This window comes from Vigna radiata, chromosome 5 (assembly GCF_000741045.1).
Source record: "Vigna radiata var. radiata cultivar VC1973A chromosome 5, Vradiata_ver6, whole genome shotgun sequence".
Classification (NCBI taxonomy): Eukaryota; Viridiplantae; Streptophyta; class Magnoliopsida; order Fabales; family Fabaceae; genus Vigna; species Vigna radiata.
Window position 1 is genome coordinate 35,168,992 of NC_028355.1, and position 24,706 is coordinate 35,193,697.

Consider the following 24,706-nt stretch of genomic DNA (forward strand, 5'->3'; position numbering starts at 1 on the left):
AAAGCATGTTCATACAGACATTGCTCATAACCATTCTTCTTGAAATATGTATCAATTCTTTCATTTCATGTTCGAGGAGCTTACTTTAGACCACACAACGCCTTCTTCAACTTCAACACATTCTTTTCTTCACCTCTTCTCATGTAACCGAGAGGTTGCTCTACATAGACCTCCTCTTCAAGAAAACCATTTAAAAGTGCAGACTTCACATTCATTTGTTAAATCTTCCATCCTTGTTGAGCTACTAGTGAGAATAGTAGCCGAATTGTTTCCATCATTGTCATTGGAGTGAATACTTCATCATAGTCAATCCCCTTCTACTGTTTGTAGCCCTTCACCATAAATCGAGCTTTATAACGTTCCACCTCTCCTTCTGCATTAATTTTCTTTTTTTTATACCAACTTTACACCAATTGGCCGAACACCTATGGGTAAATCTGTCAGCTCCCACGTTTCATTTTTTTCAATTGAGCTGATCTCCTCATCCATAGCTTTCTTCCATCTTTTATCTAGCACAACTTCTTCAAATTTTATATCTTCTGAACCTGTTAACAAACATGCTACATTTACCTCATAAGTGGAGTTATTCGAGCTCTTGCTAGCCATATCTTGCTTCAAACACCTTTTTTGTAAGATCTTCAGTTGCAGTTCATACAATCGGTTTTTCTTCGTTTTTACTTTGGCTGCTAGACGACCATGCTTATCCTTTAAATACAATACCTAATCTTTCATAAAAACTGAATTACCTTTTTCAATTATCTCACCCATGCTTAAAATATTTCTCTTTAACTCGGGAACATAGTAAACGTCCCTAATCTCTCCAACTCGTTCATCCTTTTACATATGCCGAATTGTTCCACGTCCCTTCATAGCCACCTTGGAGTCATCTCTGAAAGACATAAATCCGACCTCCACCTTGGTGAGTTTATCAAAGAAACTCTCATTTCCACACATGTGATTACTTGCTCCAGTATCTAAATACCATACTCAGTTGATAGAAATCTCCTTAGCCTTTGATTTCAAGCATGGTCCAACATCCCAATTCTCCGCCTTCGACTTTGAGATCTTTGATGTCAACAAACTTTCCATCTCTTCTTCATCTTTTTCTGTAAGAAGGTTTCTCTCACTTTTCTTCTCGACTCGACAATATTTAGCAATATGACCGAGCTTACCACAGTTGTAGCACTTCATTGGTCTACATTTATTTGCATACTGTGATTTCCAGACTTAAAACACTCCACTTCTGAACGATCTCCTCGGCCTTTCCCTTGTCCTCGATCACGCCAATTCTATTGACCGATTTACTCTTCATTGCCTCAACCACGTCCACCTCGTCCTCGTCCTCGGCCTCCTCATCCTCTACCTCCAGGACCTCCACTCTAAGTAATCCGAGTTTCGTTCGAGTCAAACCTGACTTAAAACATCAGGTTCCCTCTTTTTCTTCTTCTTCGTCAATTCGTGAGCCTTTAATGACCCAGCTAACTCCTCCACGGTGAGACACTACAAAAAAAAGTTTATCTAGCGGGGGTTATTTTGCGGAGGTCATCAAAACCCTCCGCAAATAGATATGATTTAGAATGATTTTGATGAATTATAAGATAGCTCATAATTGCGGGGGTTTTTAATTCTTTTAGAAGAGGTTGGTAACTTGTAAAGATTAAAATGTGATTTCCACTTTTTTTTCCCTCGCTTCTTTTAGCATTCCCTCCCAAATTGTTTTCCCAATTTCATATTCTTCTTAACCAGAACACAAAAATCACACAACACATAAACCCTTCCTCTTTCATTAGTTTTCTCTTTTGCCCCTTTCTCAATCGTGCTCAACGCACCACCTAAACCCTAAGCTACCATTTCTGAAAATCCCATTCTTGTCGACCTCGATGGTCCTCCACTACTAAACCCTCGGACCAATCCTTCAGTGAGAGTCGCCATGCCTTGTCCACCAAAGGCGCCTTTTCGCGAGTAGTGCGTGGAGTTGTTGCTGCTTCGACGTTGAGTTACCACTAAGATGTCCTCCTTAGTAAGTGAGATTCTCTTTCTCTTTACTTAGATCCCTAAATCGCAAGTGAGATTCTATTTCTCTTTACTTAGATCCCTTCAAGAAAATAGGCAAATGGACATTAACAGCTTCATTTAGATTGCCCCCATATTCCGCTAATTTCTGAATGGCGACGAACTCTGCTGCTCCGGTAATGCGTTGGAAGGCTGCGACGGCGTCTGGCGTGGCCCTGGGTGCGTGGATCTCTGGAAGAAACCCAAGAGGTAGTGTTTGATTGTTTAGTGAAGAAGTTTATTTATTTAGGGAAACAGAAGAAATNTCATTTGTAGAATAAAAGTTGTTGAAAAAAGTAGTAAAGCTAATTACATCTAAAAAGAAGCAATATAAAAGCAGTTGATGTGGATAATATATACGCGCGCTTCTACTGCTNTAATCACCGACATAGACAAACCCAGAACAATCTACTAGTAAGTCACTTCAAATGTTTCGGACATGTCTTTGATTGTTGTTTGTGTTTGATTTGAGATGACTTGCTTCTTTTGTAGGAATTTGTTTGGTTTAATTCTTTTGAATTTCTTGTTTTTTTTTCATAATTTCTGATACCTGGGTGGGTTTAGTTTACTATCGGTTTTGTTGCTATGATCCTAGAAATGCCATAAGCTTGGTACTCCACCACTTTGTATCTTGGTCGAGTCATAAAACAAACCGATCTGGACCCCTTATTGAGATTTTCCAACTTCTACTTTGCTTTTATAGAATGNTGAAATATGTATGTTTAATAAGTAAATCAAACAAATCTATTCACCTTTTCTTAACGCAGAATGGTGGTGTTTAGTTTGGTTTTTATTCACTGCAAGTGTAAAACCTTTTTGGGAGATGGTGTTTGAAAGTTTATGGCTTGTGTTGCAGAGTCAAACACCGAATATGNCTGACTTGTTGGAATGGCCAAAGAAAGATAACTGTCGCATGCTCCATGTTGTCTACCGTGTTGGTGACCTTGATCGCACCATCAAGTTGGTTTTTTGTGACATGAGTTCTTGTTGATNGTTACGTTCTTTGTGTTATTGGGTGCTTACAAAATTTCATCACGGTTCTTTCAGGTTTTATACAGAATGCTTTGGAATGAAGCTTTTAAGGCAAAGAGATATCCCGGATGAAAAATATGCCAATGTTTTTCTTGGATTTGGCCCTGAAGAATCCCATTTTGTTGTCGAATTAACATATAGTATGTTACTCTGCAGATCTTTTCCTTGTAGCACATGTGTACCGTGGTGTCTGATTGAATGTATATTTTGGGTTCANTGATATAATTTTGATGTTTTTCCTTTGTCAGTGGGTTAACATTTGTTTAGTTTTGCACTACATGACAAGTATAATATCACCANGCCACAACACTTGGAATTTTGCATTCTTCTAACTGTTTAAATGTCACCTTATTGTCAGATTATGGGGTGACCTCGTAAGAGATAGGGGATGGCTTTGGANATTTTGCAATTGCAACTCAGGATGTAAGACAAAGTAGACCTTTACAGAAGCTTGAGTATCTATATGCATAGTGAATAAAATGAACTCTTTATTGCTTCAATTTTTAGATTTACAAATCGGTTGAGCTCGTCCGAGCCAAGGGAGGAAGCATCACTANGGAGCCTGGACCAGTTCAGGGTGGGACTACTGTCATCCGGTTTCATTACCATTTCATCATGCAGAGCATGCAAAGAGAAACATAAGTTGAAACTGTGTGTTTCAAGTACAACATGGACTTGATATTTATTTAGTGAATATAATAAACACAAAGATTCAATTTTCCTAATTATTATACACACACACACACTAAATACAATAATACAGTAAGTGGAAAAGAATTGAACCAACAATTTGCTAGAGACAGCATTGTTTATCTTGCTCATGTTCTTTTTATCTCTTGCTTCTCAGGAATTTCGTCTGAAGAGACAAGAGAGGGCCATGCAGCATACATCTGCGTCTTCATCATCTTCACTTCATTGCAATGATTCAAATAAGGTTAATTTAGCTCCCACAATTTTAAATAGTAATATTATTGTCTCTTTACATAATTGTATTTTTTGATTAGTCCAATCTCATTCATTTTCCTTGTACCCGATATACAAATTACATTGGTTATGAAATTTCTGAAGCTGCAATTGCTTGTAATTTTTTACCTGGATTTTCTTGCTTTAGTTTTTTGTTACAAGATATANATATGTCAGACAATTGTTTCAAGATAAAGGAGAATAGTATATGGGAATCTGAACTTTACTGGTTGCAGGATTTGGACACAGGCCATCTGCCATGGGTGCTCCAAAGCATGATGGGTTGGATTTTGCACATGGTTTTAAAGCTCGGCCTCTTAATAAGAAGGTAACNAGATATTAGCAATGTATTTGGTATGAATATACCTGGACTTCGGTCCTACAAAGAAATGAAACAATAAACTTTGAATTATATTCCTGTTGTTGTATGAGTTAAGATTTTAAAATTTCTTACTTTTAACCAAGCATATATCTTTAATTAAAATAGTTTATACAATTTTTATCACTTTAAGAGATATATATAAGTCAATTGCATAATGAATTGTTTTTTTTATCATAAAATATGTGTATATCTATCATTCATGCAAACACAGTATCAGTCCCAAGTTATATTACTAGTCAAACTAATTCTTGGTGGAAAACAAACATGTCCTTGGTCTTCAAAGTAATTCAATTTCATGTAGAAAAGAAGTTATTTTGAAAATAAGAACTTTGTTATCATCATTATATTATATAATATACTTGCCATCTGTATCTAGACTAAAAAATATTAAGTGTTTGGCTCAATTTTCTTAAAACTTAAAAGCTAAGTTAAAATTAAAAATACTTGAAATGTAAGTTAAAGATTTTGGTATTTTTGTAACTATTTAAACTTAAAAGATAATATTTCAAGTTGAAATAAAAAAGGAAAAGAAGTCGAAATCCAAAGCTCCCTTTTAAAACTTCTCTTCATTAAAAAGAGAATTGATTTTTTATAAGTTTCATATCTTAAAAATCTGTATACAGATTTTTGTTTCTCACTTTTGTTTCTTTCTAGTACTGCAAAATTATATGAGTATAATTATAATTGTTTATTCTTTTTTATTATTTCAGCAAGCTAGTGATGCAAATGAGCTCGAGTCTTTTTTGAGTACAAGACAATCATCTGGTGGAAGTAATATTTAGGGAGTTTATGAAATTTTTTTAGGATAAAATTATATAAAGTTTATTATGAATTTTGAGTACTTATTGATTAAGTTGATTAAGTTGTAAGGACGAGTTTTATTATAATTTAATTTTATGTTACTATAATGATTTTGACAATGAAATTATATAAATTTGTGATGTCTTTTGGTACATTAATATGTTTGAATATTGTTGTAAATATATATTTTTGATCCAAAACTATAAACATCTCAAATGTGACAAAAATTAAATAATTCTAGCAAAAAATAAAATAATAAACCTCAGATTAAATAAATTAAATAATACAAATGAGGGAGGTTACAACTATTAAAGTATAATTGTCAAAATGAAGAATATATTAATACCAAAAAATAGTGTGAAATATATAGGTATTTTTTTTTAATCAAATAGTTGAAAATAAAGGAGGTTAAAAACCCCCACAAAATAAGAATCAGTAATAGAGGAGGTTTTTCTGAGGAGGGTAAAAACCTCCGCAAATTGAATGTGATAGCGGGGGTTATTGAATGTGATACCAGGGGGCGAAAAAAACCCCCGCAGATAGTTTGTGGCGACTCAAACTGCGGGGGTTTGAAAAACCCCCGGAATTTATTTAGCGGAGGGTAAAAACCCCCACAAATCGCAAAAAAAACCCCCTCTAAATAAGCTTTTTTTTGTTGACAAATCCTTTCTCTCTTCAATAGTGACCACGATACTTTCAAAATCATCCGTCAGATTTCTCAAGATCTTTTCCGCAACCTAGTTAGGACGAAGCTCTTCTCCTTTCATTCCGAGTTGGTTGGCCATCTTCTGCACTCAAGCTATAAGCTCGGTAACTCCCTCCTTTTCATCCATCTACATATGTTCAAACTCTCTTTTGAGGGATTAAACTCAGACCTGCTTCAAACGGGTATCTCCTTTGTATGCCACCTTCAAAATTTCTTAGGCTTCTTTTGCTGACTTTGCATTAGCTATTTTCTCGAATCCAGTTCATCCACTGCATTATTCAGAAAGTACAAAACCAATCTGTCTTTCTCTCGTGTCTTTTTCAATGCAGCAGTCTGGTTCAATGTCTGATTCTCATCGTCTGCGGGTTCATTGTACCCATCGTCCACTATATCTTGGGATCTAAGAAGAACCTTCATCTGCAAAACTAATTGTCGTAATTGGTCTTTTCTGACAATTGTGGCTCACTCATTCCATCGTCTACCTCTATCATCTCCAACAAAAAAATCTCAAACACTCACTTTTTTCCTCACGATGTTTGACTCTTCTTTCTCTATTTATTTTTTTCCCTTATGCCCAGAGCATAAAACTTTAATACTACTTTTTAAAATAACCTCTCTGTAAAATATGTGTTACTTCACTTATTGAGATAAAGACTATTAAATAACCACTTAGAGAACGTCAAATAAAACTTAAAACAAACCTCTAAAAAAAACTAAAATATCTCCCTAAATAATTGAACTTTTAAAATTGGAACTCTCATACCTGTTCTTACTATAACCAAACTTAGAAAAATAAAAAAACCACCTATTTCCTTACAATAAATATTTTTTTTAATTTAAGTTTATTTAAGGAACGAAATCAATGGACAGTTATATCAAATTCAAAGCAATTAACTGAAACTGAAACTAAACCCTAAATTAATTATTTACTTTATATATTTTTCTTGTTTCTTTTATGCACTTTTTTTTTTGGTTTTTGTATTTTTTATTTTAAATTTGAGACACATACAATCTTAAATGAATTCAATGTCCTGTAATATCTTAATTTCTAAATATATTTGTAGAATCAATTTATAAAATTTTAATCATAAACTCATGAGAAAAAATTCTACAACTGAGGATGAAATGATTTCAAAGAAAATATATTTATAATTTAAAAGAAAATGAAAAAGTTAACCACAAATGGGGGCATGCCTGTATAAATAAAACAACCAGAACAATAATTTCAATTGTGCATCAACGAAAAGTCGGGTCTAATTATTCAAACCAAATTGTTTTCATGTCTAGAACTATGCATAAAATAGCTTTTGTTATCGACATGGAAAGTGGGAAAGTAAAAGAGAATATATAGAAAAAGAGAGAAAAAAATATAAAAGATGAAAGTTTAGTTTGTATTAGAAAAATAGAATGAAAATACTTTTGTTGTGTATATTATTAATATTTATTTATTATATTTACAATAAAGCATTCGAAAATTAAAAATGGACAAAATTAGTTATGCTTAAAATGTAAAGAAAAACATATAGATCTATAAAAAGATCTGGTTGTACATGAAAACCCATTTTTGTCTTTTTATTACTTTAAGGAAAGCAAGCAGCGCCACAAGTTCTGTTTTCGGGAACTGTGTTGAATTGTATGTGAGTTGATCCTGATGGTCATACTTACACCACGTAGAGTAATTTAAACATATGTCCTTTTATAGCATCTAAAGGATGGAACTTTATACATGTGTTAAGATTAGAGTGATTTAGTGAATTGAAAAAAAATGAAAATATTTATTTGTTAAAGATTTTTCAAAAACTCAAGTGAATAAAAGAATTTAGATTTATGTAAAGGTTACACCTCTTTAGTTGTCTATGTTTTTGTGAGTTTTTTCTAGTTCGATCTTCATTTTATCAGAATCTTCAATTTAGTTTAAAAGTATGTGACCAGTTTTTTAAACTTGACATTTTGACACCTTTATACATGACATTTCATAAAAAAATGTTTAAAAATAGGATTTCTAAATAAATTTTAAATCATGGCATATGCAACGTTTAAAAATAGGATTTCTGAATAAATTTTAAATCGTGGCATATGCAGATGAAAATTTAGGGATTTAGGATTCGTTGTTTATGAAAATTAGAAAACACTTTAAGTTAAGAGGAAAGTGCGAAAACAGAAGATACAACAATGTCTATAGGTTATTCGTGTTTATCTTTCACTTGCAATGAGTGTTGAAAGCAATTTCACCGTGTGAGTTTTAGTGGAGATGAAAACTGAAATAAGAAAAACACTTCACTGATTTGCAACTATGGAAAGAAGTCTAAGTTGAGAACTATGAAAACCAATAAAAATCAAAGCAAATAATTATAGGATTGCCTCAATTAAGAACAAACATGAGAAAAATATTAATTTATAATACCTCAATTAGTCCCATATCAAAATTGAAGATAATTTAAATATTATTTTCACTTTTCAACAATATTATAAATATAATTATTGACCTTAATCTCTAGAAATAAAAAAAAAATCAATTACTTCTCTATTAAAAAAACAAATATTCATTTCTCTTAAATTTAAATCAATTTTTATATAATGATCTCAAATATAAAATATATATATATATATATATATATATATATATATATATATATATATATATCATCAAATTGTTGAAAGAAAAAATAGGTTGATTTTAGTATACAGANTATTTAATTAAAGGTATTGCCTTAGGGCAAGCGTTGTGGGGGTGCTAACACTTTCCCCACACGTAAACGACTTCCGAAACCAGAATTTGGTTTTATAGACCTTGCCTTATCATTTTATGGTTTTTCTGTAGTTTTCCAGAATAAACTATGGTGGCGACTCCAAAACTTTTTTCAAAATCGTTTCTTTTTTGAATCGTCGTCCCGTCGCGACATCGGTTGCGACAATAATAATAACTAAACTAGAATTTTCATACTTCATAAAATTTCAGAGCTCAATTGCATAAATCAAAATTTATTCATCAAGCATGCTTTACCACAATATTAGAAAATTCAAAAAGTTAATATAAGTACTAAACTAGTCTAATATTAATTCTAAGCTTAAGATTTCACAACTATCAATTTCAGTCAACAATTAGCACAAAACAAGCATACCACCAAAGTTAAAAAATTTTAGTTTCCCTAACTTATAATAACACATTAAACTTTTAATATACTGACATGCCTCTAACTTCACAATATGTTCTATTTACACAAAAAAAATATCACAAGAGTTATCGAATCACACAATTATGATCAATGATTACCAGAAACTCATATTAATAACTTAGGTGACACATGCAAGCAAGAAGTTCTCACATGTAAGAGAGAAACAAAATTGACCAAAGGAAAAATAGTCAATATTTACTTACTTAGACAAAAAAAAAACTGACCAAACATAAAAGAGAAGTTCGTCAAGAGGATGAGTCCAACTATCTCCATTCTTTAAAGACATAAAAAAGATAAAAAAGAATAGAGAGAGGTAGAAAACTTTAGAGAAATAACTTTTAAGTAAATGATATATTTTAAAATAATAAAACTTGTTTATAAAACTTTTATTTATACTTTCATAATTTATTATTGAAATAATCAATTTTCGTTATTTTAAATTATTGTCGATTCTAAAATATTAATTTATAAGTTTTTGCACAAAGAAAGGATAAATATTTATAATAATAGTCTGAATAAATTATGAATTTTAGTATTATTAATGTAAATTATAAATATATATATATATATATATATATATATATATATATATATATTAGATTTATTAATAATGTAAATTACATAGTTTAATATTTTTTTGGTGAAAAATTGAAGAAATTTGTAATATCTTTATTTATATAAAAAGTATTATAATATCAAAGAGTTTGGCAATAGTATATTAAAAGAACTTAAAATGGAATATTAGTTTTCGTTGGGAAATACTGAATTCTGGTATTTCAATAGAAATTTAGTTATGTTTAATTATCTTAATTTGGTTAGAACTAATATTTGTTTAGGTTGAGTTGGTTGGATGATATAATTTGGTTAGAACTTATATATGTTTTATGATGCAAATTTTAATAAAGGATGTAATAATTTTTCATATTATGATGTGGGCTGTTAGTGTCATAATAGGCTTATGAATTTATATTTGAAAATTATTAAAGTTATTTTGAATGTCATGTAATAAAAAAAAATACATTGTCAGTATATTCTTCTTAACGGCGTCATCTTAATTTGACGGAAAGGTCCTATTTAATTCAATTTTACAAAAATAAAAACTCAATTGAGACGTGAAAAAAAAATAAATCTATTTAAAATTTTGAAAAAAATAGGGATCTATTAAGATATTAAACCTTATATTTTTTTTCTTTTGAAAAACTCTTTAAACTCAATGTTTCAGCACAATACCATAATATATATTTTTTGCAATTACATTTTTGATTTTACACATAATATAGTTTATATTTTTTAGCTCTTGTTTTTGTTTGCTCAATAATATGTATATTTTCTTTCAAAAATATTTATAGTGTTTTATTCTTTTTAATTTTAATTTTATTTTGATTCAATCAAATGAAAGATACTACTATCTTTCTTTAGTTTTAACTTTTTTTCATAATAAAATTTAGAAATAATCTATTTTCTACTCTCTTTTTTTCTCAATTTTCTCTTGTTTTGTTTTATTTGATTAATAAAAATCTTGAATAAACAGCAGAAGAAATGAATCCAACTTCTTCAAACATTTAACTAGAGTTTTAGAAAATAAAGTCAATAAAACATAATAGTGTGAAAGGGGGGAGGCTTAGGAATGGACTGGTCTGCCGAGTCACATTTAAATTTGGTCAAACAGAGTCACATTTGACGGACACGGATATGGATAAAAAATTATTTTCATAATATTAAATGAATTAAATTATTCGTATTTTTAATATAAGCAATCTGTTGATAATGACGAGTGGAAGTAGTTGGAGCAGAGCACATTCATCGTTTCATATGAATAATGTGTGAACTGTGGGCATAATGCGAACGCGTGAGTCTATATAAGGCTATCCCGACTCTCTTGACCTCCATCGCCGCCACCACCAGAAACACTCTTGAATGTCTTCAACGATAACCATGGCAATTACACAGCCAACAGTTTCATCTTTTACTTCCTCATTTGCTTATCGCAGTTCGCAACCGTTGATGAATCAACTGCGCAACCTATCCTGCAAAACATCAACACCATCCATCATGCAATTATCCATCAACTCCATAGCTCTTCCTCAAAAGGTCAGTACCTTTACACTCTCTTCTCTTTCTAAAGCAATCTCCATATTGTTCAGTTATTTGAGGTTAATTATCTTCAGTAAATAATTTTTAGTAATGATTTTATTTTATATTTAAAAATTCATTATATCAATTTTCATGAAAAATAACTTTATATTTTATTTATTGTTAATTTTGTAATTATTTCTAATTAATTTCATATCTTCAATAAGCAAGTTATTGAAAAAAGTTAATTATATTCTAAAATAGCAAATAATTTAGAATAGATAATATTTTTAAAATGTCAAAAAAATATCCTTACACACCAAATAAAGAAAGGGGTTGTACAGAGTCTGCAGTAAATGATTGCTACATTATTTCATATATCTTTTAAGTTTTTAATATAGGATAAATAAATATTTGTAGATTAATATATAAACGTCTAACATATTCTAAGAATATAGATGAGGTTGAAGAGTCTCATAATAAATTGTTGGTTTAAATTTCTGTGTGGTTTCATCATACTATTATATAAAGAATATTTGTCCTTATATACTTTTCTAAGAGATGTTATTTTAAAATAAACCATTTTTTAAAATTCGTTGTTTTTAAATTTAATTATTTTTAAACTAAAATAATTATTTATAATAAAATATTATATAGAAAACTAATAAAACTATCTAAAATAAAATTATAAAAGTTATTCATATTTAATTTTATAGTTATAATTTTATTATTTTGTATAATCAATAAAAATATAAACACAACACATCTATTTTCATTAGTTCAATTTAAAAGTCTATAAAACAGGTAAACTTCCTTTTTAAGTATTTTATTATCGGTTAAAATTAATTTAAAAGAAATTCTCTTATGCTAATTAAGTAAATTTAACTTATAATTTTAATTTAATAAAATTTAAAAACTTATTTTTATTCTATAAATAACAAAAGAGATTAATCTACCAGTTTTGTTTTAAATTATTTATGTTAATATAATATATGTATAGTAAATATAATTAAATATTTTCCAAAATTTTAACTAATAAATTAATTTTTTTAATCAGGTAAATAAATTAAAGTGTTACTTATATCTATTATATTTTCAATTGCAACTAATAAAAGAGTAATTTGCAAATCTATATCGATAACTATATATAAAATCAAAAATGTTGAATTTAAGCCATATCTTCAAAATTAAATTAGAAGAAATCCAATCTTAAAGAAAATTGTACAAATCCCAAGGCGCGTGTAGGTTTAAGAGATTCCTTGAAAGTGATGACGCACTTGTTATTAATTTATATTTTTTCTGTTAACTAATTGTACTTTGACCTATTATTTTAAAGTGAAATAGTTTTCAACTTAAACGGCACCGTCGTAGAAGTCCTGGGAGAAGGATATGAATTCAGCTAATCTCTGCTGAAATATGATGGCGTATAGGAAAATCATATTTCAACACAGTTTTTTAATATTATTTTGATACTGTACATATCAAAATATAGTTGAATAATTTTAAAATTAAAAAAACAAATTTTGGTTTTTCTCTTCCAAATATACTCTTGTCTCAACTTTTTTTAATTTAAAATCATCCAATCACATTTTGACATGTGTGCAATGTCAAAATAATGTCAAAAAATGGTGTTAAAATATCATTTTCCTTGCATATATATCCATTAATTGTAAACAATAATACATTTATTTTAATTCAGAATACATAGATAAAATGATTTAAAATGTAAAAAGTTTTATTATTTTTTAAGAAAAAAAAATAAGTAAAAGTAATGTTAAATGAATGTAAAAAATTTAAGTGTTTGAAAGAATATTTTTTTTAATTATATTATATTCCTCTGGTGAAAAGGTTACAGACTTTCGTCATTCCGTTTATACCGTTCCTTTTCTTGAAGCTACTTGTCCCTCTCTCCACAAATTTTGTATGTTTCAAGTGTTTTTGGGGAACACAGTGACATAAACTTTTTTCAATTTTCCTTCATTGACGTTGGTGGTAACATAACAGGAGCCTACTCAAACTATTCCTACGATGACAAGTTTGGAGCAACTCAAAATAAAAAGCCAAGAGGTATTACTAGACTCAAGTGATTCATTGAGAACATTGAAGTTGATTGACACCATCCAAAGGCTAGGAATTGACCACCATTTCGAAGAAGAGATCAACNTACANCTTGGAAGACTGGGAGATTGTAACAATGCTCAAGACCTCTTTGCCACGGCTCTTCAATTTCGCTTGCTAAGACATAATGGCTGCTCTACATCTTCAGGTACACTTAAATCAACATTATATTACACTAAACAATAATCGTTTCGTGATTTTAAAGCATTGAGAAAATTCAATTATATACACTTTGTTTATGTTGTCATTTTACCTTTGCATCAATACCTAGCTACCTTAACGTACGTTGTTACACAAACATACTAATTTGATTATGTATTGATTATTGGATATAGATGTTTTCAATAAATTTCTGGACAAGAGTGGGAATTTCAAGGAATCGGCCACCAGAGACGTTTGGGGCATGTTAAGTTTGCATGAGGCATCATATTTAGGTGCAAAAGGTGAAGAAGTACTACAACATGCCATGGAGTGCTCAAGGGCTCACCTGCATCAGTCACTACCACACTTAAGTCCTGAAGTAGGAAGAGTAGTTGTTGAAGCGTTAAAATATCCAAGACATCAAAGAATGGCAAGGTTGGAAGCAAAAAATTACATGGTACAATATAGCAAAGAAAGTAACCAAATTCCTGCTCTTCTAGAATTGGCAAGGCTAGACTATGACATGGTTCAGTCGATACACCAGAAAGAATTAGCAGAGATCTCAAGGTAATAGATTTTACATGAAAATTGGTTGTCTAGCTTAATGTTGAATTTCTCTCAGTTTTACTTTTACCATTTTCATCTTTTTATGATATGAATCATAAGACTGTTTCCATGATTTGATTAGGTGGTGGAAAGACCTGGGACTCATCGAAAGACTTGGTTTTGGAAGAGATGGACCAAGAGAGTGCTTCCTATGGTCGTTGGGAGTTTTNATATATATATATATATATATATATATATATATATATATATATATATATATCATCAAATTGTTGAAAGAAAAAATAGGTTGATTTTAGTATACAGATATTTATTCGCAACATATGTTTAATGATATATATTCTTTTATAAAATCGATAGATTTTAAAAGTTATTGATAATAAGGAAGTGGTGTGACAAGAAAGAAATTGAAAGCACAATAATTCACTTATTTTTGAAAAGTAGTCCCCTCTAATGTATTCAATAGTCGTCCCCTCAATTTTCAATGGTGATTATGATGACAACTTTGTTTCTAATTTGTGGCGTGTAGGAGTTTGGTCAAGTGTACATATTATATCTTTTTAATGAAAAATATTAAATATTATGTTATTTTATATTAATAGTTATATTTTTATATTAATTATAAAATCTTATATTAATTTTTTTTTTGTTTTCCTCTCTTCCTTCCCCCAGATCTATAAAATTATAGTTTTTATCTTTCCCTCCCCTATAAACAATTATTTCATATATAAATTCTGAGAACAAAAACAAATAGTAGCAAAACGAATCAGTTGAATATCTGAGCACAAACACGTGTTCCATGTTTTTAAGAAAATGTGCGAAGTGAGTAGTAATTATTAAACAATTATTGAAAATTTTAAATTGGACTACTTAAATATAAACAATGTAAACTAAAACATCAACAATTATTGTTTTTGGTGACCTTTTACTTTCTAAATGGAATCTAGGTGGAATCGACCTAATTTTAATTATTATTATTATTATAATATTTTATCTTTTATCTTTTATTTTATAATTTCTGTAATTGATAACTTACGACTAATTTTATCTTTTACAAATTAGTCCGGCGTCCGATGTATTTGTCATTGTAGACGTAAGTTCTGCTAACAACTGACGTCTAATTTCTTGTTAAATTGCACTGCAGACTAGCGGTTTGCGAACCAACACTTTGATCGTCTTTTTGTTTTCTCTTCGCTGCTCTACATTTCCAAGTAAGTTTCCTCTCCTTTTAATTATTCAAAGTTTTTTTACTCCGATTAAAGTAATCTTTGATGTATTATCTCTCATTTGAACCGATTAAAATGAGTTTTCGTTGTGTTTTGGTGCGGTTTTTTTGTTGTGTCTTTGTGCAGCATAGTACACCTTCTCCCTTTGCTAGTTTCCTCATAAGGAAAACTTGCGTTTTTTTGATTTCTCACGACATTTCAATCCAAGGACGAATTTGGATTGTTGCCTATGTCCATTCCGACCGTCAATGAAAAACTTTACGGTGTATTCTCACCATATTCTTTTTCAGTAGCGGTCGGAATGGACCTAGGCAACGAACCAAGTTCGTCTTTGGGTTGAAATACCATGAGAAGTCCAAAAGACGCAACTTTTTCTTACGAAGAAACTAGCAAAGGAAGGAGGTACTACTACACTATCCCAAGACACGACAAAAACCGCACCAAAACACAAAGATCACTTCATAGACATCAGTTAAGTACAAACCGACGTCTATAATGTCCCAAAGACGTCGGTTAATGCAAAGTTTGACGGCTTTATAGACGTCCTGAGTTCTACAGACTGACGTCTAAGGTAAGATTAGATGTCAGTTAATGCATTGTCGGATGTCTTTGTAGACGTCGAGCTTGTAACTAAACAAACGTCTATATCAACGTCGCCCCTGCAAAAAACTGACGTCCTATTAACGTCACCTATATAGACATCAATTTTGGGGATGACGTTAAAAGTCCAAAATAACTTACGTCTAAAAGTCTTACTACACTAGTGACATAAAATTTCATCTTTATGAAATCATAAGTTTTTATATTCCTTTTAAGTTTTTTTTGTTCTTTGTTTTTATTATAACATCAGATTGTGTAGAAGGTACATATTAACTTTTTATACAGTACATGTTTTTAATCTAGTGGTGATGCTTTTTAATTTTAACGATAAAGTTATTTGGATTTTAAAAAGGAAGAATTAATTTAGATATTTAGATGAAAAAAATTAAGAGTTAATATTGACAATCTTAATTTTAATCCATGATTTCGAAAAAAATTGTATAATAATTTGAGACATTTTATTAAATTAAATGTTGATAAGGTATGATGTTGTCTTTTAGATTTTGAAGGCAAAATATAACAAAGACGCGTACGTCTTATTTTTAATGTAGATCTTTAATAGTAGGTTTACAATTTTAAGGAATAAGAATTAATATCGATTCTTTTCTCTTCATTAATGTCACTTAAACAACGATGACTTGAATTAATTTTTTTTTAAATATGTGTTTCATTTACAAATTAAAATTATTTATATATGTATATAATTGAATAATGTGATTTTGGATTGATATTTATTAAAAATTATTAAAATAAATTATTTCAAGTTATTTAATGATTTATTCAAAATAAAATGTAATATTTCATTTAATAACATGAACTATTTCACAATTAATAATCTAAAATGAACTATTTCACAATTAATAATCTAAAGATATATAATCCAAAAATGAAATTAGAATATGTTATTATACTTATCTCAACAATATAACTATAAGATTTGTATATAACTCAAGGAAACTATAAACAAGCTAAAGAAAATAATAGCGTTTTAGAAAAGATTTTTACAATTAAAATTAAGGTTAAATATGTTTTTAGTCCCTATACTTTGGGGCCATTTTGGTTTTAGACCATCTTTCAAACCAAGGTACAATTTAGTCCTTCAACTTTAGAAAACTCTGGTTTTAGTCATTTTTACCAAATTTTTTTAACTTTATTTGCTGTTTCAAACACGTTTCTTAGTTAACATTGAAGCAAAAATGTGTCAAACAGTGTAAAACAACAAATAAAGTTAAAACAATTTGGTAAAAATGACTAAAACCAAAATTTTCTAAAGTTGAAGGACTAAATTGTACCTTAGTTTGAAAGAGGGACTAAAACCAAAATCGCCCCAAAATATATGGACTAAAAACATATTTAACCATTAAAATTATAGTCATAAAACTAAACAATTACATCATTATCCCTCTTCGAAAGGTTGATTGAATCTTGTTTCCTTGTCTACTTATAAGAGTAATCATTGTAAAAGAACAAAAACATAAAATGGATCAATAAAGAGAGAAAAAATAAACTAATATACAAACGATACATAATATATCAAATAAACATATGAAGCAATCAAAACACTTTAAAAACACAAGTCTCATCAATAAAGATTAGAGGTGTCAACTTGACTCATTCGTAAGGACTAGTCGTAAACATCATTGAAAAAGTCTCCTTTTAGGAGACCTCCTCACGTAGGGACAAAAAAAAAACTTTATCTTCCAAAATGTTCTCTTAAGTGGATTAGGATTAGAGATAAGGTGAATTTAGCCTTACTATAAGATTTTAATTAAATATTAGAAACAATACCATTTATGTAAACAAATAAAATTATATATTTTATTATATAGCATAATATGTTGTAATTTTATTACATTTAATCAATATCTTTATATCATACTTATTATTATTTTATTAAATAAAATATATAATATATAATTTAATACATTATAATTTGTTTATTAATTTTATCAATTTCTTAAAGAAAAAAACTTATAACATTTAATAAAGGAGTACGTAATACATAATAAAGTCTCAAGCATGACTACTAAATATATTTATTATTATTATTATTATTATTATTATTATTATTATATATATATATATATATATATATATATATATATATTAAAGAGAAATAAATAATTGGTAGAATTTAAGTATAAATTTAAATCATACATTAAAAAAAATAAACAATATATAATAAAAAAAATCCATAAACTTATTATTCATAAACTCGTTATATTAAACTTTCAAATTGAGATGTTATATTTAATTTTGAGTCATATCTAGGTAAATTTTTTGCACAACAAAAATAAATGACTATCTTATATACTTTAAAAATATGTTTAAAAAATCAAGAAAAATTTAATATATTTAGCTACTCAAGGATTTCAACATCCCATGTTGCTATGTAATTTTCCTATATAAACAAACAAGTTTATTGAAACTTCTTATAAAGTCTATCTAATTCAAATGTTTATATATATATCTTTGAGAAATTAAAAATGGTTAATTTGCAACAAAATAGGAGTTAAATGAATTTTTCTTGTATTAAAAATGAATATTTTGTCTAAAAAAAAGGACTCATGGGTTGAGCTTGACCCACGAGACTTTTGAGGATATTTTGACTCTTTAGACCTTTTTAATGGAGGACTTTTTTATCTTGTGAATTTTTCTTGCCTCAATTGATGTGGATCAAGGATAAACCATATGATGGGGTCAAATTGACCGGTGTAATAAAAAGTCTTAAAGCTCTAATCATTGGAATAAAATGCATTGATGTTGAACTATAGGAAATTTTGCAGTTGGCGAACTATCACTCACAAGGTTAGTCTTTTTTCCTGTCATGAGAACTCCAAATTTATTCTTTAGACAATAACCTTATCGTCTAACTCATTCATCTCTATTTGAGTTTGAATGGTTAATAGAGTGTCTAAATAACTTCCATTATGAATCTTTACTTTAATGCATACCCTAGGAAACATACTTCACAAGAATTTTCTCCGTTGGAAATCCAATCATCCACACAATTCATGTCTCATCAGGTTCCAAAAGTCAATATCATCATATTAAAATAATTTGTACATCTATAAACTTCACACAATCTTCCATACAATTCAAAATATATTATGGAAATCATCCTACTACCTCCTAATGTCAATCACCACCATCCAACGTAGCTCAACTAGAGAAGTTCTTGGAAGAGTAGCACCCACGCTAGTTGAATGGCACGTAGTGTCAACCTTGAAACCCAATGAGCTCAATGATCACCTAACTAAAGCATGAAACTCCCATGATTTAATTTGATTTTCTAGTACCCAACGATCCTGATTGGTGTTTGACGACACCATGTCAATGAGTTCTCTAACTTTGATGTCACCTAACGAGAAGAACCCTCATCCAATGTTAGCCAAATCAGAGAAATCATTGTCTAAGTGGTGCTTAGCAATATAAGAAAATCTCAAATTTCTCTTTTTAAGCTTGATTTGTGTAATTTGACACTCCTTGAGCTAATCTTAACTAATAAACAGTTTTATAATCATAAAATTTGTGCTTCTTAACTCAACAAGTATCATATTACCCAATTTAAATCTCATAGATGCATTCATAATAATAACTAAACTAGAATTTTCATACTTCATACCGTTTCAGAACTCAATTGCATAAATCAAAATTTATTCATCAAGCATGCTTTACCACAATATTACAAAATTCAAAAGGTTAATGTAAGTACTAAACTAGTCTAATATTAATTCTAAGCTTAAGATTTCACTACTATCAATTTCAGTCAACAATTAGCACAAAACAAGCATACCACCAAAGTTAGAAATTGTAGCTTCCCTAACTTATAATAACACCCTAAACTTCTAATATACCGACACGCCTCTAACTTCACAATATGTTCTATTTACACAAAAGAAACATCACAAGAATTACCAAATCACACAATTATGATTACTGATTAACAGAAACTCATATTGATAACTCACGTGATACATGCAAGCAAGAAGTTCTCACATGTAAGAGAGAGAAAAGAATTGAGCAAGGGAAAAAAAAGTTAAAATTCACTTACTTAGACAAAAAAACTTACCGAACATAAAAGAGAAGTTCGTCAAGAGGATAAGGCCAACTATCTCGGTTCTTTAAAGACATAAAAAGAGGATAAAAAAAAATAAAAAGAAAATGGAAAATTTTAGAGAATTAACTTATTGATAAATGATATATTTCAAAATAATAAAATTTGTTTATAAAATTTTTATTTATACTTTCATAATTTATTATAGAAATAATTGAGTATGTTATTTTAAATCTATTGTCAATTCTAAAATACTGAAAGGATAAATATTTATAATAATAGTTTGAATAAATTATGATTTTTAGTAGATTAATATAAATCATAAAAAAAATATATATTATAGTTATTAATAATGTAAATCACGTACTTTAATATATTCCTTTTGTGAAAAATTAAAGAAATTTGTAATATCTTTATTTATATAAAAACTATTATAATATCAACGAGTTTGATATTGGTATATATTAAAAGAACTTAAAATGAAATATTAGTTTTCGTTGGGAAATACTGAATTGTGGTATTTCAAAAGAAATTTAGTAATGTTTAATTATCTTAATTTTATTGAACTAATATTTATTTAGGTGGAATTGGTTGGATGATGTAATTTGATTAGAACTTATATATGTTTTATGATGCAAATTTTAATAATGGATGTAATAATTTTGCATATTATGACGTGGGCTGTTAGTGTCATAACAGGCTTATGAATTTATATTTGAAAATTTATTAAAGTTATTTTGTGTGTGTTATTTTTTTTTATAACAATTATTGTGATTTTACTTAAAAAAAATCAGAAATAGTACTGTGAAAATGGGTTGAAACCCGTGAGTCAACCCGGCTCACTAGGGTTTGAGCCGGATTGGATTGAAAAAAAATGTGAAAATTTTGATGCAAGTCAATTTTGACTCGACTTACTAAGGATCCGGCTCACACAGGTTGAACCTATGGTGGGTCGGGTTGACTCACTAATCCACTTATTTTTTTAATTAAATTAATTATTCAAATCCTATTTTTTTTATTGAAATTAAATTAATTATTCAAAATGTACATCCTTCATAACCAGGTTCTCTGTCTTCTCATTGAAAATTTCACAATCAAAGATTAGTTCTATTTTAGGAAGTTAATTTTGATTTACTCTTAATGTTTGACATATGATGGAAAAATATATACAATATTTAAACATATATAAAATATTTTTACAATATTTAAACATCATATATATACAATATTTTTACAATATTTAAACATCCTATATATATACAATATTTTTACAATACTTTTAATAATTAATAACACGGAAAAATATATACGATATTTTTATAATATTTAAACATCCTATATATACAATATTTCTACAATACTTTTAATAATTAATAACACAGAAAAATATATTCAATATTTTTATAATCACTTAACCACTTCATCAAACACTTTTCATTGTTTAATAAATACAATCATAGCAATATAAAATCATATAAAATATCTTAGGATGTTGCTCCCTCCATCTCTCCAAGTGCTCCTCCACCTCCCCAAGTGTTCCTCCACCTCTCCATTATTTTCATTTATTTCAAAAATATTTTACACCTCTCCACTATTTTCTTTTATTCCAAAAATACCCTACACCTCCATTATCCTTAATAATCTTTCTCTTTCTCTTTCTCTCTCTAAATTAATGGAGCATTCACATGGTACAAATTTGAATTTGTGATATAAAATTCAGAGAAAACTTCAATATTAGTGTTTCTACCACTTCCATTTTATATTAATAGTAAATAATAATAATATATTATTATTATTATATACTAACTTTATAATGACAAAAAAACTAAATAAATTCCAAATCTTTAACAATTAACTTTTCTTTTATATTTTAAGTATTTAATAATACTTTTATATTATTTATCTAATAAATTAAATACTTTATTTAAGTTATTTGAGTCGAATATGTTTGTAAGTTAAAACATAATATAATGTTAAAAATTATAGATATTAAATGTNAATGGTGTTTAATTGTTGCAGTGGATAGACTTACTAGAAGCTTATCTAAAAGAAGCTAAATGGTTCAACAACAAATATGTTCCTACTTTTAAGGAATATTTGGATAATGGGGTGATTTCTTCAGGATCATGCTTGGCCTTAGTACATGCAACTGTCCTCATTGGGGAAAACCTCTCAAGAGAAACCATTTCCTTGATGAGTCCATATCCAAGACTCTTCACTTGTTCTGGAGAAATTCTTAGGCTTTGGGACGACTTAGGAACCTCAAAGGTATCTCGCTCTATATTGGTACATCAACATACACATCTAATTCACTTGTTGATAAAAACTGCTGTGGTTCCTAAACATCCTAATTGTAGTTATGCTAAATTTTTAAATTAGATTACTGTTATATTGATACATGAATCTGGACAATGGGATGAGAAGTTAATGATGTTTCATTTTCAGGAGGAACAAGAAAGAGGTGATAATGCATGTAGCATACAATGTCTCATGAAAGAAAATGGTATTTTAGATGAAAGTTTTGCTAGAAAGCGTATAAGACAACTCCTGGTAAACTTATGGCCTGAGCTAAATGGTCTTGCTATGGCTAATACCACTCTACCTTCTGCTGTTACCAAGGCTTCTTTCAACATGGCTAGAACTTCTCAGTTTATTTATCAACATGGCGATGATCAACAAATGCCTACAGTTGATGATCTAGTACAGGCATTATTGTTTACACCTTCTGACAAATATAAGGAAGAAAGTGATATCACTTGTGTTGTATGATTGTGTGATAAATGTGAAAATGAATTATTTTTACACTTATAAATAATCTCAATTTTATTATTATTCATATTATTACTCAGTGAAAAGTTGTAATAAGAAGTAGATTGTTTCGTAAATTATTGTTCAGGAAAAGTTGTATAAATGAGAATATGTCAACCAATTCTCGCAGAGCGCAAGCCAAATTCGCAGAGCCAAAAAAATAGATTCGCACAGCGCACCAGGACCTGTGCGCTGAGCGAATAAGAGAAGTTGAAGAAAAAGAAATGTTGAAATTCGCTTAGCGTACACATACTTGTGCGCTCAGCGAATAACAGTGCAGCAATTAAAATAAATTCGCACAGCGCACACACTCTTGTGTGTTGAGAGAATTAAGGAAGTTAAGTGACTCTTAAAAGACGTGACAGAGAAGGCAGAAACGATCTTCTGACACGAAAAATAGAAAAACGCTCTGGAGAACTGGAGAAGACCATCAGGAGACCCTTCAAGACATCAAGACTTCACTTTCTGCGAGGAATTGTTGTAAAGAGTACATTTTAGATGTCTAGGAGAGGCTAGTTTTTCTGTTCATTAGAATTGGTTGTATGACGATACATTAATGTAAATTTCATGTGCAATATATGTCTATGTTCTTGTTCTTTTCTTGACTTGCTTTAGATTATACGGAAGTATAATTCTTTTTAAAGGTTCTTTTGTACTATTTTTAGAACCAGAAACGTAAGAAAAGAAACTAAAAGGAACGATGCTAGGAATAGCTTCTGTACTTTTGGTCATTCTAAACCTCTGATTTTAATGCAAAATTATCTGTTAAATTAATTAAGGAATTAATAATTTAATAGATGATTTTAGAACTTGCTTTAAGGAATTAAATCAAGATATGCTTATGTGAATGCTTGAACAGAGAACGTATTTTATCTAGGATGTTACTGTAATGTTAGTCAAAGACCAATTCCTGGCACACCAACTGTTTTATAAAATACCAAAACTAGTTTCTTGTATTGTTTTGTGTATTTTAATGTCTAATTGAGTTATAAAAGGAAGAATTATCATGTGTTGCACAAGTCCCTTGGGAGAAAGATACTTTACTTGTAATGATTTGGTATACTTGCCAAAAAGTTATCATTGTGTTAACTACTACTGCTCCTTTTTTATTATCTTTGTTAGTTTACCTTAAGTCTAGTTAGTTTATCACATTTATTCCCTTATATATTATAGGCATACTTCTTTGTAACATAACACTCATATTTTAAATAAATTTCAATGTTAAATATAAATATAAATAAACATAATTTTGTTAAAAATATTTAATAAAAATATTAATTTTAATAAAGATATTTATATAATATTTATCTAAAAATTAAATTTAGTTTTAATTTAGAGAAAATCAAAGTTGTTTGTTTTTAAAAATAATTGAAACTTAATTGAATACTAACTTGAGATTAAAGTAATAATATATAATGTGATACATGTTATTATCACATCACATGATCAGTGTCACGTGTCGTAATGTGATAATAAAATTGAAATTATATTCAAAATTTATGACATGTTTAGGAAGATCTCTAATAATATGTTTTTACATGTTAATTCACTACATGTCATAATATAATAATTCACTACATGTTAATTTGAATGAAGAAGTTTTAAAGGTCAAAGTCAGGAGATCAGATATCGTATTTTAACAAGAAGAATTAAGTTCAAAAGCTAGAATAAGAGGAGCTTCGGGTAAGCATTGGTATAACAAGGTTTGAGAAATCAGTTTGGTTCAGTATATAACAAAGATGCTTCTTATTTTTTAATAGTAGATCTCTAATAGTAGCTTTACAATTTTAAGGAATACGAATTAATATCGATTCTTTTCTCTTCCGTAATGTCACTTAAACAATGATGACTTGAAGTAATATTTTTTTTTATTTTTAATTATTTGTTTCATTTATAAATTCAAATTATTTATATATGTATATAATTGAATAATGTGATTTTTGATTGATATTTATTAAAAATTATTAATATAAAGTATTTCAAGTCATTTAATGATTTATTTAAAAT

At 28.8% G+C, this 24,706-nt stretch overlaps 1 protein-coding gene and 1 pseudogene across 1 annotated transcript; both read left to right on the forward strand.

Annotated features, from left to right (window-relative positions):
- Window positions 1-2,905: 2,905 nt before the first annotated feature.
- On the forward strand, window positions 2,906-3,757 carry LOC106760669 (annotated as a pseudogene).
- A 6,826-nt stretch (window positions 3,758-10,583) lies between these two features.
- LOC106760670 (probable terpene synthase 11) lies at window positions 10,584-22,660 on the forward strand. Its single transcript, XM_014644080.2, has 6 exons — window positions 10,584-11,203; window positions 13,190-13,451; window positions 13,639-14,011; window positions 14,133-14,214; window positions 21,911-22,159; window positions 22,337-22,660. Exons 1-6 carry the CDS (start codon window positions 11,030-11,032, stop codon window positions 22,658-22,660), a joined length of 1,464 nt encoding a protein of 487 aa, XP_014499566.1. The 5' UTR covers window positions 10,584-11,029.
- Window positions 22,661-24,706: the final 2,046 nt, after the last annotated feature.